Here is an 18,767-nt window from a genome sequence, read left to right as displayed (position 1 = left end):
TCAAATAAATCTGTTTGTATTTATGTCATCTGGTAGTGTCTGCAGAGCTGGCTCCCTGCTGTGAGCCAACCGCCCCATCTGAGGGTAGTGACTAGTGCCGACTGAGCACATAGCTCCACGTCACAGAGCCATAAATTTCCACTGTAACTCCCATTGAAGTGTCTCAGCAGCACCAAAACCCCAGTCACGTCTTGGCTACCACCACACACAGACACAGTCAGCCTCTGCAAAGCTCAGACATAAATATTGATCTCGTTGGATTATTGATAAACAAGAATGCTCTGCTCGTTTTCTCTTTAATTCTCCCCTCATAAGGGCAGTGGAGTGAGAAGGGGAAAGCTTGTGAAAGAGGACAAGAAAAAGTTATAGAGATGCAGAGATCTAGAGAGTGCGAGAGAGAACGGATAGTAATCCAGAGTTGGATTTCAGCAATAGAAGGGACTGGTTTAGCGTCATTAGCTGTGGTCTGTAGTTTCGAGCATCTCTCATGGTGAAACCACACTGGTATTCCCTCCTGGCATCTGCTTCAAAGCTAGAATGCCCCTGTTTCTTATGCTAACCAAATTTGTCAGAGCAGCATTAGGCTGGGGATATGGGAGATTGAGAGGCAGACCTTCTCAACCAGAACTGTGTTTTAATGACCTATCTTACCACCGACTAATTATTTCCTTACAAGTGGCAATGGGGGAATCATCTATGTCACGGCACATGTTTGTCTATCACATTTAGCACATCTGTCGCCCCCTTTTCTCTCACACTCTCTCTCTTTCCCTCATCTTACTTCTTTTATAACTCTCCATTCAGTTTTGCTCTTCATCCCCCCACCCACCACCACCACCACCACCCCAACCCCATCCAACCACTGTCTTCCAAACCTCACTGCCTAGGCACATTAGTATTGGCCAAATTGCTTCCGCATGAAGACTCCTTAATTGTGGTAATTCAGTGGCAGAGAGAACCACAGTTTGAATGTGTGGAGAACATGTGTCACTGCTTCAGTGGGCCGACAGAAAAGCCAGCAGCACCTGGAGGGGATGGAAATCAAGAAAATTAGACCCCCAGCTTCTGCTACCACCGGCACTTATACCCCATCATTGTCTTTATACCATGACAGGTATAGGGAGCGAGTACCGCTTGCACACACCACTACCGCTGTAACCTTCATTCAGTGAGGTAGGAGCAGCTTGACTGGGATTTTGTCATATGTGTAAGGAAACCCATTTGTTTACAGACACTTGCTGGATTGCTTTTCTGTTTTCTGTCTCACCACCCAACTTTAAAAAAAACAAAACAAAAAAACAATTCTTCCTAATATGCAAAGTCCCCCTCAAAAAACAACCCAAACTCTGGCAGCAATTACTGGTTATATAAACTGCCCAGCTCCTTCATCTATCTACAAACAGCTGTTGTTGTTGTTTACATCTGTTTGAAATCAAACATGCATATTCTTCCTGTGTGCAGATATTCTTACAGCTTTAACCTGTGCTAAATAGTAGTTGTGATATCTATTTTTTTTTCTAACTGCAATCCCTTCAAATATCAATTATAATTTAGCTCAGCTCAGTTTATTTTTATTTATGTTGTGTTAAATCACAACACATGTCATATCAACGCAATTTCATAAGAAAGATCCTCTGATGGAACCATAATGAACTTTTAATGCATCCCCCAAAAGTACCTCAATGTCATTTTTACTATCATAAAAATCAGTTCTTGTTATCGTAGTAATTCGATTTTTTTCTTTCTCTAATGCAGACCTTTGTTTGAGTAACAAAGCTGCTCTCCTTTTAGCTTTAACTGCATAACAAACCACTACTGGTTCACCTTGTCTGTTTTCCTGTCCCACTCTCTCAGCATGTGTCTGCATTTTTGCTGTGTGTCAGTTCTGGGCAAGATGCCAGCAGACCTGCTCCTACTTACTGCTTCTACTGCTTCCCTCCTGACTTAGGAGAGACAGTTATTGTTTCTGCATCAGCACTTAATGGCTCAGCTGGCTGCTTTCAGGCTACCCAACTTGTCTATGTCTACCTCTTTTTCTGTCAGCCCCCTAGCTGCTGTGGGCCCATTGCCAACCTTGGAGGTTTTAATACTTTAGGTTCTTTCCCCTTCTTTGTCTGTCTTTGTCTTTTCACCTGCCCTTTATGGTTTTGAGATAATTTACACCCTTTTTTTTAACTTGTTTCCATCACACATAAAGCTGGTCATTAATGCATGGAGTATGTAGCTGCAAAGAGGGAGGGTAATCAAAACACAGCTTTTAATAGGTGTTCTAGCACAAGTCCTATAGCTTGGTTTTTACTGTATTTTGTATCGTTATCTCTTTTTTTGTCTGTCTTGGGATTTTTTTCAGACTTGTTATATGGTGTAGTATTTGAAAAATAGGAAAACTAAACATTTTTTATATAGCATCATAAATGAAAGTAAAACTATTTCTGGGTTTTGTGAATATAGACTAAAAGAAATGGTTCGCATCTTGAGGTAGAATATTGCCTGGTCCACCATTATAGGCAGACAACTTTCCCATAGCCTTCCCCAAAGCTGTGAGAGCAGGACATGTTGGAATGTGTAAAGCATGGCTTTCAAGCCTGCAGATGTGCTGCACATATATACTGAACCATGGACACGCCAACTATTGAGGTATGCAGAAAGTAAAGAAAGTACCCTCCACCTCCCATACGGTGCATGTGTTAGTGTGTGCATTCTGCTTTTTTGCATCAGCTCTTTCTACCCCTCTTTATTGACTTTCAGGCCCCCTTCCCTTCATCTTCTCCGCACTTTCTCATTGGTGTTTTCTATGGCAAATCCAGCTGCCCACAGTTGCGCCCTTAGTGTTTGATGGAGTGCCATACTCTCTGGCCCCTAGCTGTGTGTTTATGTACTTCTTGCACCTGCCTTTGCTTGACGAGTAACAGTACCACACACATTCACTCACTCAGTCAGTCACACTGACACACTCTATACACACTCTAACCCAACATACACACATGAATCACACGGGATACTGCTGTTTAAGCCAACAAACTACCTACCCTTGTGTTTTTACTCTTCCTGTGTACCCCACATTTTATAGTCCTAACAGCTGGACAAAACATTGCTTGGAGCTCCCCCATGCAACAACCACCAACCCAGCAGGTGCACAGTGCCCTTAGGACATCTATGTGGGCAAGGGGATATGTTATAGTGATACCTCTAGTGCCATTTATCAAAGAGAACACAGAGTAGAAGAAAAGGCCCCTGTCATATTACAGATTGGCTTGCACTTTTAACATCTTCGTCTTGTCCAGACTCTGGGGAACAGTCGGGGCAACTCATCATTGTTGATGTCATTTTTCTTTTAGTGCTGTGTTGAAAAAGGCCAAATGGTCACTGAGTCTGGTTATTCATTCTCCATGAATAGGCTACTCTTTCAGGGTAGATGGGTCATGTGTTTTTAGGTTTACTCAGATACACTCAGTGATAGTCGGCTATGTACCACAGGCCTTCAAGCTGGCTGTGGTTAAACCTTTACTCAAAAAGCCATCTCTAGACCCAGCAGTCTTAGCTAATTATAGGCCAATCTCCAACCTTCCTTTCATATCAAAAATCCTTGAAAGAGTAGTTGTCAAACAGCTAACAGATCATCTGCAGAGGAATGGTTTATTTGAAGAGTTTCAGTCAGGTTTCAGAGCTCATCACAGCACAGAAACAGCTTTAGTGAAGGTTACAAATGATCTTCTTATGGCCTCTGACAGTGGACTCATCTCTGTGCTTGTCCTGCTAGACCTCAGTGCAGCGTTCGATACTGTCGACCATAATATCCTATTAGAGCGATTAGAACATGCTGTAGGTATTACAGGTACTGCACTGCAGTGGTTTGTATCATATCTATCTAATAGACTCCAATTTGTGCATGTAAATGGAGAGTCCTCTTCACACACTGAGGTTAATTATGGAGTTCCACAGGGTTCAGTGCTAGGACCAATTCTGTTTACATTATACATGCTTCCCTTAGGCAGCATCATTAGAAGACATAGCATACATTTTCACTGCTATGCAGATGACACCCAGCTCTATCTGTCCATGAAGCCAGATAACACACACCAATTAGTTAAACTGCAGGAATGTCTTAAAGACATAAAGACCTGGATGGCCGCTAACTTTCTGCTTCTTAATTCAGATAAAACTGAGGTTATTGTACTCGGCCCTGAAAATCTTAGAAATATGGTATCTAACCAGATTCATACTCTGGATGGCATTACCTTGGCCTCCAGTAACGCTGTGAGGAACCTTGGAGTCATTTTTGACCAGGACATGTCCTTCAACGCACATATTAAACAAATATGTAAGACTGCTTTCTTCCATTTGCGCAACATCTCTAAAATTAGAAATATCCTGTCTCAGAGTGACGCTGAAAAACTAGTTCATGCATTTATTACTTCCAGGCTGGACTACTGTAATTCATTATTATCAGGATGTCCAAAAAACTCACTGAAAAGCCTTCAGCTAATCCAAAATGCTGCAGCAAGAGTACTGACAGGGACTAGAAGGAGAGAGCATATTTCTCCTGTTTTGGCTTCCCTTCATTGGCTTCCTGTTAAATCCAGAATTGAATTCAAAATCCTGCTCCTCACATACAAGGTCTTAAATAATCAGGCCCCATCTTATCTTAATGACCTTGTAGTACCATATCACCCTATTAGAGCACTTCGCTCTCGCTCTGCAGGCCTACTTGTTGTTCCTAGAGTATTTAAAAGTAGAATGGGAGGCAGAGCCTTCAGTTTTCAGGCCCCTCTTCTGTGGAACCAGCTTCCAGTTTGGATTCGGGAGACAGAAACTATCTCTACTTTTAAGATTAGGCTTAAAACTTTCCTTTTTGCTAAAGCATATAGTTAGGGCTGGACCAGGTGACCCTGAATCCTCCCTTAGTTATGCTGCAATAGACGTAGGCTGCCGGGGGATTCCCAAGATGCATTGAGTTTTTCCTTTCCAGTCACCTTTCTCACTCACTATGTATTAATAGACCTCTCTGCATTGAATCATATCTGTTATTAACCTCTGTCTCTCTTCCACAGCATGTCTTTTATCCTGTCTTCCTTCTCTCACCCCAACCGGTCGCAGCAGATGGCCGCCCCTCCCTGAGCCTGGTTCTGCCGGAGGTTTCTTCCTGTTAAAAGGGAGTTTTTCCTTCCCACTGTCGCCAAAGTGCTTGCTCATAGGGGGTCATATGATTGTTGGGTTTTTCTCTGTATCTATGAAGCGCCTTGAGGCGACTTTTGTTGTGATTTGGCGCTATATAAATAAAATTGAATTGAATTGAATTGAATTGAATTGATAAAGCCAAATGTCTTGGGCAATGTTTTTATGACAAATACATATTATACTATACTATATTGTTTCTAGTGGGAGAAGTGAACCTAACTTTATGTAGTACATATATCACTTTTAGTCATTCCCTCTGGTCCTTGGCCACATGAACTAATCTAGAAATCAGTGTTTCATGTATATACGCGCATATCCGTATGAACATAAATGTATGGGAATTTTCACATACATTCTTTGAAGACCAAAGTTGCTTCCCTGGTTTAAAAAAATATATAGAAAAGATAAGATTACTGAAATTGTGTACTTGGGACACCCCCTTGGTTGCGTGGAGCACGGACTCACTGATTAGTGTTTGGTTGATAATTAAGGTGCCGACTCTGCAGCTCTGCTGATTCTTAGGTTAAAATTAGGAGTGGGAAAGAAACCGTATAAAGAGCAAAATGACCCTCATCATTTGGATGCCATTAGTTTGCAATAGAGCATGCTGAAGATTTTGAGAGCGGTGTTGTTTTATTTTACAAGGTTTACATTGGGCATTACCATCTACTTAAAAGAACTATATATATATATTATACGTTTGTCAAACTGTACTGCAGTGTAAATAGAAAGTGGCTCCAAGACAAAGATATATATTACTGGTTGCCAGTATTACAGCCTCAGCCTAAACAGAATAAGGCAGCTAAATGCACAGAGTGGTTGTACAGCACTGCTCTGTTTGACCTGCAGATATATTAAGTGGGAGACAGAGAGACAGAAGGAGGGTTATTAACATAACCATCTTCCATCTGGTCTCACAGAGGGCCTCTTAGACAGCAGGTGAAGAGGTTGATGGGCAATTTGTCTGAGAGAGAGAGAGGAGGGAAGTCAGTGGTTAGAGATTTTTAGCAATTTTCAATAATTCCCCCGGTTAAGTGTGCTATGTGTGTGACTACTCAAACATGCCCTACTTCACACTGCTGATTTACGGTGAAACTACATTTGAATTTTTAGTTGATCAGAAAATACTGTGTGCTATGTTGGTGTAAAACAGCCCATCCAATTTAGCACTGGTTATACAGTGTTTAGATTTTTCAATCACCTGTGTAAGAAGGGAATTTGTTATATAATATCTGTGTGTATAGAAAAGAGTTTGAGAGGATAAAACTAGTAGAGTGGCTCAGGAAGTAGAGCTCGTCCTACACTTATCTAAGGTTGTATTCATCCTGGGCTGAGTAAGTGACCAAATCTAGACATAAGTTTGCATACTTGCAAAGGGATGATTCAGTAGGGGCAAGTTACCGAACCTCGAGTTGCTCTTCAAGCATCCATTGGTGTGAGTGAACATTAAGTTAAAAGTGCTTTTGCATAGAATAAAGCGCTTGTGTGTGTGTGTGTGTGTGTGTGTGTGTGTGTGTGTGTGTGTGTGTGTGTGTGTGTGTGTGTGTGTGTGTGTGTGTGTGTGTGTGTGTGTGTGTGTGTGTGTGTGAGATTTGCAGTAGAAAGTGTTTTGTATGCTAAACTTGAGTTTATTTATGTTGATATTGAACCTTTTTATGCCGTTTCCTCAGTGACTTTACCGTCCCTTGGCCAACACACGACAGAAAAAGCCCCAGTAAGTTGTAAACTCGACTGAAAAAGTGCTGTGGACACTTGTAGGAAATAAAGCACAATCACTGTATGAGAGGATTATTTGAGAAGGAAAGCCTTATTGGAACAGGTGATGCAAGAATTAAATGTGATTCCCTTGGACAGTTCCAGCTTACTGGAAGAATGTAGCATGTGATGAATGGATCCTCCTCTCCTCTCTCAACAGGCGGTTTGGCACATAACTTCCTTAACTCCAGAGTATCTTTTAGTCATCCAGCTATGTCTCCCTGCTTCTCCTGTTATGTGTTTGAAATAGCCTCTCACCATAGAAATAACACTGACATATAATAGAGAATATGTAATTCCTTGTCACATTGCAAACAGTTTCATTTTGGAAAGATGGAAGACAGGAGGTTCTTCCACACTAGGCTGCCATTAAGAGAAGTAATCATAGAGTGAGGAACACTTGAGGCTCCTGTGATGTAATGCTGGTGTGAAGTGAGCTGTACTTGACACTAAGCTGAATACAAACGTGACTACATGGAATATTGTTTTGGAAATAAACTATTACTCACGACAAGTTAATTAGATCTCTTTTTATCAGGATTTTTAGGTGTAACAGTGTGGGTGTGATTTCAGACTGTCTTGTATCCAAAATGATCTAAAAGTTTTCACAGGAAACAAAAATTCCAATAATAAACAAAGATAACCTCTATAAATTTTCAGACCCTGTCCGCTTGTACTCACAAGAAGATATAACATTAAAGAAAATAATAACTTTAAGTATGGACTGGCGTAAACTTTAAAACTGAGAAGGTGCATCATGTATTTTAGAAAAAATGCCCAGTGTCATTTGTCATGGTTTATAGCTGACCTTAATATGCAAATGTATTTTAATTCAGATTATATGTCAAAGAGATGCGATCAGTAATACTGTTGAAAACAGAGGACACCTTTTCTTGATTTCTGTGTTTAAGAGCAACTAGCTGGTCAAGAACAATTAAAGGCCAATCAGGTGTTTAACTAAGTCACAGAAGCGGTGCTTAAATCTGCCGGACTGCAGTTCATTTTCACTTTTTTTCACTTTTTTTTATTAGGTGTGAAATATCCAGGCCCGTCACCGACTCTCGAAGGCTCGGTCCAAAACCTGGAGCTGAAGTTCTGCAGCCGTGCGACGGTGAAATGTGCCTCAGGAACCGTGGGAGCTGTAAAAGTGTGCGCCAGGACCCCAGGTGTGTGCAGCTGTGCCCTGTTAAAACTTTACTGCCTGTGTAGGAGGGAAAGAGTGAGACAGACTAGACTCTTCTTTTACTTTCTTTAACTTATGCTTTTACACACTCTACTCTGTCTTGCTCCCTCTCGTTTTCCTGCTCAGTCTTTATGTTGATTTCTATCCAGCTATGTGATTCAGTTGCTGTTTTCTCCTGGGGCGCTGTCATTGGGCTGTGGCCATGTCTTTGATGGCAAGGATGTTATTGGAGCTAGTGTCATAGCACAGAGTTCACAAGGTCAAGCTGCACATGATGTGGGTCAGATTAGTAGATCTATTGCAGCTGTCAATATAGAAATACAAGCAAACCATGTGCAGTTAATGCCCTTATTTTAAAATGACCATTTATTGTAGAGTCACAAAAATATGTGCACATAAAGAGTGAAAAGTGAAAATGACGATGGAGGGCAAAGTTGTTCTTTTGGACTATGAGCTCTTCAACTAAAGTGAAAAATTAACAAAACATGGCTTTACTGGTGCATAGGAGTGGTCATAATAATAATTCATAATTCGTTATTAGGCCTTTTGCCTTCTGTATAGCAACCAAATAGTGCTGTTGCAGTTACTTCAAGGTGAATCACAAGGAAGTTCAAATAAAGGGCTGTTTTTAATACATGAAACATTTACAAATGTTTTATTTTATGTGTACATTTGGTCATTCCTATTTCAGAAATGCTTTCCAATTTATGGGAGTCATTATAGCTTGATTTGGAGAAGTGAAGAGTTTGTAAAATATTACAAACTATTACTCTTGTCTTTCAGGTTCAGGAGAGGGAGTGAAGGAGAAGTTGGTTCCTCTGATTCAGGGTCCATCTGACACTAAAGAACTACATATGAGCCGCTGGCTTAATGAGATTCGCAAGCCTGAATCTTTGCTGGCCCCTGACCTGCTGGCATTTTCTATTCAGGTCCCTCAGCAAGGAGATGATTGCAGGAACTCAGGTAGAAGTGTTTTAAATGTATGGATTACCCTCTTTTCTCCTCTCCTCTCCACCCCACCCCACCCCGCCCCACCCTTCATTTATAAATCAGGTTTTAGTTCATTTTCTGGTTGTGGTTTTGGTGTTTTGGTTTGTTACAGGCACTGATTATATCTGCACTATTGGTGATCTAATTCAGGAGTCTCCATTTGTTTAGGTTGTCATATTTTCCTTCCTCTCATAATGTCATGTAGTGCCCCCTTTCAGTTATTTGTTTAGTAAAGCCGATAAGTGTTTCCCACTCTGCTATCCTTGAAGCAGGGTTGGCAGCCCTGCATCTCTTTTCAGGCAGTGTGATTTCTCTAAACAGCAGTTAGTCTCTGTCAGCACTGGGCTGAGCTGGCTAACAACAGCTAACCACTTGAGGATTGCTGTTGGCGGCTGCTCTGATGTCAGGTTGCAGTTTTGATTGCATCCCTAGACCACAGATTATGTTTCCTGTGTCATTGTGAGGGTGTGTGGGTGCATGCATGTGCCTTTTGAGAGAGGGAGTGGGATTATTCAGTAGCCTTTCCAAAGAGCTAAAAATGCAAACCAATTCCAAAATTGAAAGTGCTGCAGTGCTTGATTTAGTAAGTAGGATATTAATCATCACATCTGTACATGTCGCCAAGGATGCCCTCATTTTTCTGTATGAGCTTCTAGAAATAGATATGACTATGGATATTAGTGTGTTATTAATATTCTTCATACCGTCAACTTAAAAAACGGTCTTCCCGAGAAAAACTGATACCTCTCGAAGTATGGGACAGTCTCTACTATGTCATGGCCTTTAGCCACTCCCAAGTTTCTAAAAGCCCACAGTAGGGGGCTTAAAGTACATTCTGGGCTGTTTTCCTGCAACCCTCTCCCAAGATCAGATCCCAAGATCAGATACAGGAGAAGCCTGGGGTGACAAGGTAAAACAATACAGCTCCAGTATTTGTTTTCAGAGTTGTCTTCAGAGTCACAGTTGTACATTACTTTTAATACCGGACTACAGAGATTCATTGTGTAGCCTTGATTTGTGCAAACCGCCAACTCCTGAATCATATCAGGGCTCAGGCCTTAAACATGTCAGCTCTGAAGTGTGTATAGAGCTGGCCTCAGGTAGTTTAAACTGTGAGAAGAAGATGCGGTTGTAGCTAAGGGTGCAGGAAAGTAAGAAGAAAAGTATTGTTTAGAGACAGTAGATTTTGGAGATCATCCCTAACCAGGCACTGTATTGCTCTTTAAATTTCACTCTATCATTTACTTTCCCATTTCTAGTGAACTAAGTGCCAGGACACTGCTGTAAATTGCAAATAAAAGGCAGGCTGACATTTCTTAGAGAGGTAATGGTTTGATAAATGTGAGGACAGTCACTGAATACATTTCCTGCAAGTTACAGTGACAGAAAGGCAGATTTTTAAAATCAGTGTTTCCGACGAGAAGTTCTCCCATCATTTACGTACATGATCACTCAGACACGTAGTAGATAGATACTTTTAGGAGCTCCGGTAAACTCTGTTTAGTCCACGGCCTCAAACCATTACTGTGATTTAGAGACCATATTATTTCAGTAAAGCATGGCTCATAAAGGCAGTACATATTTTTGAATATTAAAACCTGATCTGAACACAAACCAGAAGACCAAAAGGAAGCAAAGAGAGTGGGAGAGCGAAAGGAGATGAAGGTAAAAGGAGGTGGGGGGGATGACTCCCAGAAGAACTGAATATATCTCCAGCAGATGTGGAGCAGTGCAGGTCTGTGCTACTTCTCATCACTGCCTCTCTTCTTTTCCCCCCCCTGTCTTTTAAGTTCAGATTGCTCTTTTTTTTTCTCACTGTCTGAACGTCTCTATTGTCTCTTTTCGGACTTACGATATTTAACAGTGTGGGATTCATCAGTCAGTTAACTGGCTGCCATTCAGACTTGGGGCATGTTTACCTTCATATTACTTATATAAATATGTGTCACTCACATGTGTCTAAATGACGGAGAAAAGCCACAAATCAGCTGTGATATGTGCCATATTTGCAAATAGCTTTCACCCTTTTGATAACGAGAATCACAAACATTGTGTGTGTGTGTGTGTGTGTGTGTGTGTATGTGTGTGTGTGTGTGTGTGTGTGTGTGTGTGTGTGTGTGTGTGTGTGTGTGTGTGTGTGTGTGTGTGTGTGTGTGTGTGTGTGTGTGTGTGCTGCAGCGTGCTACCAAAGATAGAGCTGTATTTCGCCCCTTGTGCATTTCAGTCTCAGATCAATCACTTTTGTTTTTGGAATATTGAAACGATTAATGCCCTAGACATCTAATTGATCTAATAATCAAATGTGTAGTAAAAGCGTGTGACTGTAAGGTAACAACTTTACCACACGTGGAACGTTTTTCTCATTCTCTGTATTTTTCCTAACATGCTGCTGAGGATAACACTTGTGTGTGTACACAGGGTTTTGGGGTGTCTCTTAAAGCTCTGTGTTTTGTATGGTGGTCAGGCTTACATCAAAGCCTTTGGTTAGCCCACATGTCCCATGTCCCTGCTGTCATCCAGAGGGTGACTAGGAGCCTGTTAGAGCAATGTTAATAGAATGATGGATGCAACGCCTCATTCAGCAAGAGATGAAAGGTGGTGTGGCACTGCTCTAAGTAGGCTGGACACTTTGCTCCCACAGGGCTAGCTCAGAGGTTCAACATTTTGTGATCATGACATTCCTCAGTTGTTGGAGCACTTGGTATTGGCATCAAACACACTTTATTCTTCCCATGTGGTTCTGCTGAGTCCATTTACCAAATTCCTAAAGTGTGATCATTATACACTGAGTATACGACCGGGGTAGGGAGAAAAGCTGACTCCTGACAGTAGGATGCAGTGGAAAACACAGCAGAGTTATGAGCGATTTCTGCCCAGTTCTCAAAGCATAACGGGGGAGGGGGGGAATGGGTGTAATTGCCATTAAGCTACCAGTGTGTAGTCAGTGAAGTGTTTAAATATATATACATTCATATACCTTTATTTGATTGACTGCAGTTGATTATAAGTCAAGAGAAGTCTTGCTTTTTCGTATTTTGCCTCTGCCCCTTTATGTATGAGTGATCTCTGCATTGTCTCATTTCTTAGAGCTTGTGACAGGCTCTGAAAATCAACAGCACTTTCCTTATAGATCCTTTAATTCATCCCAGAAGCCATTTCCTCAATGCCATGCACCTTCTAATTTCTCAAGGCTCGGAAAGGCTCATATCTCCAGGGGGAATGTTGGGAAATGTTAATTTTCAGTGTTAAAGTAAAGATAAATTGGTTGTTTTGATATATTGTTTTATTTGAATTATTTGTAGTCCAGTATTTTAATGAAAGCTTTGACACGTTTAATTGTCTCATTCTTTCTCTCACTCCTTATAACTCTTTTATACAAAGTTAATCTAAGGAGATGAGTAGCTTTTAAATATGGCCAGTGACATCTGTTTTCTGTCTAATTGTTTACCAGTGAACTAAAACAAAATTCCAATTTACTTAGAAAATGAAGAGGGTGGGTTGGGTGGCTATGGTTGGCGGTTGGAGGGAGTCCCTGTACACTTGTAGAACTCCTGCAGATCGGGAATAATGTGTTTTTATTTAACAGAGCTGAGGTTGGAACATTCTAATAAATTAAGCACAATTAAAGGCGTGGGTTTTTACGCAGAAGAACTAAGCAGCTCTGCTTTGAAGTGTCCTCTTTTATGGATCCAAAAGGGTCGAGTAATTTTATTTCTCGCCATTAACCCTTTAGATTACAACATGACGGTCCCACAGGCTTTCTCCAAGTTGATTAGTCGACCCAGATAGCCACAATATCCTTTTAATGCTCTTTTCTTCTGAAATAACCAAACTTGCATTATGAGACATGAATAATAAAATATATCAGCGCCACTTTTTAATTAAATAAATAAAAGATAAACTATTGTAATAAATCAACAATGGAAACATGCAAGTCTGCAGGGCGAAGAGTCAGACTTGTGGTGCAAGTGAGGTAGCTGCTTTTAAGTCACAGCAGACAGCAATCCAGGTTGGCGGACAGGATCAGAAGGGCATAGGTTTTTCTTCCACATGGGCCTAGTTGAGAGCCAGGGACATGTCATCATTCACCAGCATGCACTGGAATGGATGCCTCTGGTATTAGATCTATAAATTATTTTTGAATTTAATCAGAGTAGAGCAGTGCCTTTAGTGACTGGGTCCAGAAATCCTTGGCCATGTCATTCACAGTGACCTCTAGTGCTACTTTGAGTGTAAATTATCACTGGTACTCAAGAGACAGTTTGATCATTTTGATCCCTGGACAGTGGCTGGCTGGCTGGCTGACTATGTGCTTTTGGCTCAGTCTTGGGTCTGTCATCACTGATGGATGGGAAGGACTAAGGGGCCTTGGATGGGGCTAGTGTGCAAGAGTAAAGGGCTAGAGGGCGTGTGAGGAGCTGGGGTTTATGTTGAACCGTGGGGCAAGCAGCAGCCTGCAGGTGTCCCCCACCCCAAACACACACTCACTTTACCATTGTGATTTCAGCAGAGGAGGGAGGGACCAATGGCTCGAGTGAGTTTTATGATTGTAGAAGAGAGAGGGAGAGTGTGAGTCTGTGAGGGATAGCATGTGTTTTCCCTAGGCACGGCAGCAGCTGCGAGACAATGATTTATGCTTTTCTCAGAACTCTGGGATCTCAAAATGTTACATTTAATCAAGCACACTGAGAGCAGAGCAAATGTTAAAGATGTTCCCTATAAAGCCCTTCAGTTTTGATCTCTTTACCATACCATGGGAGCAGGGAGAATAGAGGAACAAAGTGATCTTTAATCTCAATTTTAACATATTGAAGGGAATAATGAAAGCTACATGGAATTAATCCTGTGTGAATTCCCAAAGTGCTGTAATACTGAACACACTTAGTTCCCTAATAGTTGTTAAAGCTGTTTTCTTCTCAATTACTGCTTTAAAATTAGACAAATGGGGGGAAGAAACTGCTTCAGAGTTTATTCTGAATTAAGTCGAAACATATTTCTTATATATATATTATAGGAAAGCAGATGTTGCATGCATTATGGTGACATTTTATGCAAACCTATATATAAGTGTTGGTGTGTATTTGTGCCCATTTATGTAAGTGTCCTGAGAGGCCTGTCCACAGCAGTCAGAAACAGGTGGGGTTCTACAGTACCTCGAGTCTGCAGACCCAAAGACTAATGAGAGCAGGTGGCACTGAAGCACCACCTGACTTTGATCTGACCGTTCGACTCGAGCACATGAATGCATGCCATTATACTCACTGGTCAGTGCATGCACGTGCAAATGCAGAGAAACTGCTACACATGCTTTGTTTGCGTCTTTACTGAAATGATAGCCTTTGAATGGGTTGCACTGACACTGTAGATGGGGTGTGAACTGAAGTGGGATCTCCCTTGGTAGCCTCCTCCATTACAATCTTTCAAAGGACTGCCGTACTTTCATATGTCCATCTATCATGCTCTTTTCCCCTCCTTTGCATGTGTTCCCTCACTCCATAGAGTGTTAAATCAACAGTCTGGCTTGGTTTCAGGCAGAAACTTGATGGCTTTAAGCTGCTGCCTGAACTTTTTCTGGCTGATAGATCTACAGTAGACAAAATGGTACTAAAAATACATTTATTGTACATGCTTGGGAGAAACCTCAGAAAGCAATTTACTAGGCAAATGTCATAAATGAAGTGACCAGCTCTTCAGCTGTTGGGACCTGATCAAAATTTCACAAGAGATGACTGTGAATAAATGAAGAGACAAGTAGCTACTTCAGATAATGTCTGGGAGTGTGCATTCATACAATTCTAAGGAGTATGAGAATTTAACAGGACTTGGAAATACTCATTGGGCTTTGCCTCATGCAAATTAAAATGAGTCTTGCCATTCAATTTTAAGGGCAAGTGTGCAAGGGCATGAAACTCGACCAAAACACGTTATCCCAAGTGTTTGTTTGTTTAAGCACCCAGTGACTTCCACAATAGTGTGTTTAATCACCAAGGCAGCTACTCTCATCATGTTTTGTGTATGTATGTAGCAAGGCAGGTAATCTGGAGATTAGACCCCAGAGAATCCTCTCAGAGATGGCTGTCGAGGTCAATCACAGCCCATTACTGGAGCTGTTCATCTGTGAAGTGTTGGGCTATTTAGGCCAGTCTCACAGTTCTTAAAGCCTGAGGCAGAGGGACGAACATACAGATTGGGCACAAAGAGATGAGGGCTAAGGCTAGAGATGGGGTAGGGTTGGAGTGTGACTCAGACTAAAGATAGTGATGCTAGTCCTCACTCTAATGATATCACAGCTCCAATGCGAGTATTTTAGATCTTCCCTTCAGGATTCAATATGAACAGAAGATGGGATTGTGTTTACACCACGTAGTAAATGAGTGCAAATGACACACTCAGGAAACTTCTGTTATAATAACAGTAAAGTAACAGAATTGAAATAAAAGATTATAGAATAAAAGTAGAAATATAACATTTTGGGAAGATGAGATGTAGCACTGCTACCGTTACACAAATAACATTAATCAGTCACAATAATGGTTAGTTATGCTCTGCCTAGTTAAGGGGTTGAAGCTGTAGAAGATTTAGTCTCTAAGTGTGAAAAGAGGTCATTGTGGGTCACTGCTATTTTACCCCTGAAGGTTGTTGTCTAGGTAAGGTAGAGTCAAAGGGAAGGAGATAAGCAATTAGCCTTTCTCACCATGTGAAAGTGGAGAAAATATTACCTAATCAGTCTCATTAGCGTGATCTCTGAAAGGCGTAATGACTGCTTGTAATGGCTGTGAAAGGATCTCGTATCACATTAGTGTGAATGTCACTTCCAGATGAAAAGTCTATAGCACTTAGAAATAACGTGGGCACAAGGCAGAAGTCTAAAGTGTAGTAATGTTTCTGTACCAGTTTGAACTCAACTTTATGTTTGGTGTGTTTCCTTGTGACTACCTGTGTGTTTGGGGCTACATAATAAATGTGGATCCTCCTTGAAGTCACAAATCTTAAATGTCTAAAGGTTTTACAATATAGATGTGAGCGTTTTACGTTTTGTATGTCTTCATTCAGATTGTTAGGTGAACTTTGGCGATCCACACTGAAATAACAAAAAAAAAAAGGAAGTAAATCTCCTCTGTAAGGCACATGAACAGTATACTTGTGAAAGCATTCCAATGATACTGCATGGATTTTGATAATGCCTACTTTTAGAAGCATTTAGTGCTGAGCTTGTACAGTACTACTACTACAGTACTCAGTACATGAAGAAATTAAATTTCCTACAATTTTCTGATGATGCTTTCTGCTCCACAGCTGCAACATGGTGATTTAGCTTGTCAGCTACTGGGTGTAATGTAATTCCCGGGGCTCCCTGACTCATTTTACCACTAAGGTACATTTATTTTTAAGGTCTGTCAGTGACACACGCTTTCTTATTATTGAGTTATTACAACAAGTAATTCCAAGTTAAGCTCCTTAGAGGCAGATAGGGAGAGACTCTTCAGTGATCACTGCAGGAAAGGCGAAGTAGTTTTGTTTCGCTGTTTATAAAGGCAGAACAACACTACAACGCGTTAACAGGGCACACTCACTGTAAACTCTGGTTCATTGTGTTGCATAGAAGCTGTTTACACTTTATCCAGCTCTGGATTGAGTAGCTGGGATGGAGGAGGTCAATTTACTTAACCTTATCTAATTGAATGTTGTTACTGGATCAAAGGTCGCCACATTCCACACAGTCAGATCAAACATCACACAGTACAGTCACAACAATTGGCTACCCTGTATCACTTAATCAGGGGCTTGAAGTTTTATTCTCACAAATTAGAGGGGATAATGTCCAGACGGACTGTGGAGGGCCTGAACACTGTCTTCGGTTATGCACATTTGGATTAGTTAGCTTTAATCATACTGATACTAAGAGGGTTTCCTCAACTTTCAAGCTATTTACAATTTACTTTATACATTTCTGTGCATAAAATTTGTTGCATAATCCTTGCCAAAGCTGCCAAAGATATCTTTTAATTTATGTTAAAGATTAAACCTTGTGATGCTTCATGATAAAATATACACATGTGCTGATGTGAGAGGCTGTAGTTTAGCAGATGCCCCATAATGGAGAATTTCTTTCTCTTTGCTGACAGAGACAAACATCAATTTGCGGTGGCTCCCTGTTCATCACGCCACTCAGTTTATCAGTGTCACTGTCTGTCTGTGAGCCATACTTCTGTCTTTCATCTCTCATTATTGCTGTTCCAGCAAGTGAGATCAACCACTACCTCCTCACATTATTAGAGGCTGGTTACTGATTCATACTCTGCCAGTCCTAAAGTCATATACAGGCTAACCAGAGTTCAGACAGATGCTGAATAGGCAGAGCAGAGCAGTACTGAAGCGAGCTGGCTGGAGTTCTGTGTCAGTAGCCAAACCAATATGTGTCTCGCCGCTTGAGTGCCCATCAGAAAACACGTGGTGGTCGTGGGAAGGGGATGAGAGCCCATTACCTTCTACACAGCTGAGCTGCCGCGGCGCGTCTCCTCCCTCGTACCAAGCCCTCTCCTCACCTCTTCTCTCATTCCCCCAACACGGCACTCCTCCGCCTCCACTCCCCTATTTTATGTGCTCCGCACAAACTTTCCCAGGCTATGCTGTTGCCCAAATGAGTCTGTGTGCGCACAGTGCGCAAAGCTTAACCACACAGAACCATAGCAGTATCAGCTCTTCCAAAGAATACAAGGGAAATTAAAAATTAGTGCAGAAGGTGCATTCTCACATCAGGCAGCAGTGATGATAAAAAAGGAGTTGAAAGGAAAGTGGTGTATAGGGTTAAGAAGGGGTAGGAGCTGATGTTCTTTGAAATCTCTTTGATGCTGATGTGGACATTATTACTGGAGAAGTACGTTAGATGTAAGTAATTAAGCTAATAGTTGTTGTAGGGTTCTGGGTGGGACAGCGGTGGCGGTGAGAGGCATTTCTCACAGCTCTCTCAGAATAAAAAAGGCAAAGTAATTAACAGAATCAGTCGGTAGGAACCAGACCAGGGGGGTGGGTTGAGTGAGGCTCAGTCAGGAATGGAATGTGACACACACCAGCTTCACTAATGTTGAATTCTCCCATACAACTGGCTTATGCTTACACACACACTTATTCACACAAACAGAACACTCTCAATAGTACCAATTACAAGGATTTTTGAGGGGTTTTTTTAGGCTGGCTTTTGTTCATAAATGCTCCTGGCAAAGAGCACATTTCAGCATCATCTGTTAGAGAGCAATAGAAGGAAGTGGACTCTGCAAAGTTTTGTTTGCCACATATCCTGGTCTTCTGTTGTTCAAAGCATATTTCTTTCTGTCACTGAAAACCATTGTGATTTGTTCCAGTGACAGACAGACTGAAAAATGGATTCTCAGAGTCTTTATTGTATCGTCACGTATTTATCTCCTAAGAGTTCTGTAATTCTTCTTGTTTTGTATGTAGAGCTCTCATTTGTCTTCAAAGTCCCCCCACAGACCACACAGGAACATCACTGGCGTCATTTCCCATAAAAGAACCAACAGTCATGCTGCGATGACTAAGTATATGCAGGTTTGACCAGCAGAATGATTGGCAGCTAAAATTATTTAAAGATTTAAAGCTCCAGTCTGTAATGTTCTGCACCTTTCAACTGCATAAAAGATGA

At 41.3% G+C, this 18,767-nt stretch overlaps 1 protein-coding gene across 4 annotated transcripts in view; it reads left to right on the top strand.

Annotated features, from left to right (window-relative positions):
• The window catches only part of vps13b (vacuolar protein sorting 13 homolog B), a 298,568-nt gene that overhangs the window by 79,981 nt on the left and 199,820 nt on the right, over positions 1–18,767 (top strand). For all 4 annotated transcript variants that reach the window (XM_084942710.1, XM_084942712.1, XM_084942711.1 and 1 more), the window contains 2 exons: positions 7,965–8,099; positions 8,900–9,079. In XM_084942710.1, coding sequence (XP_084798836.1) covers positions 7,965–8,099; positions 8,900–9,079 — 315 coding nt within the window. The remainder of the gene's footprint in view (positions 1–7,964; positions 8,100–8,899; positions 9,080–18,767) is intronic.

This window comes from Perissodus microlepis, chromosome 11, assembly GCF_051167445.1.
Source record: "Perissodus microlepis isolate ML-2025 ecotype Zambia chromosome 11, ASM5116744v1, whole genome shotgun sequence".
Classification (NCBI taxonomy): Eukaryota; Metazoa; Chordata; class Actinopteri; order Cichliformes; family Cichlidae; genus Perissodus; species Perissodus microlepis.
The sequence above is the reverse complement of the archived record's forward strand: the minus strand, read 5'-3'. Positions and strand labels throughout refer to the sequence as shown.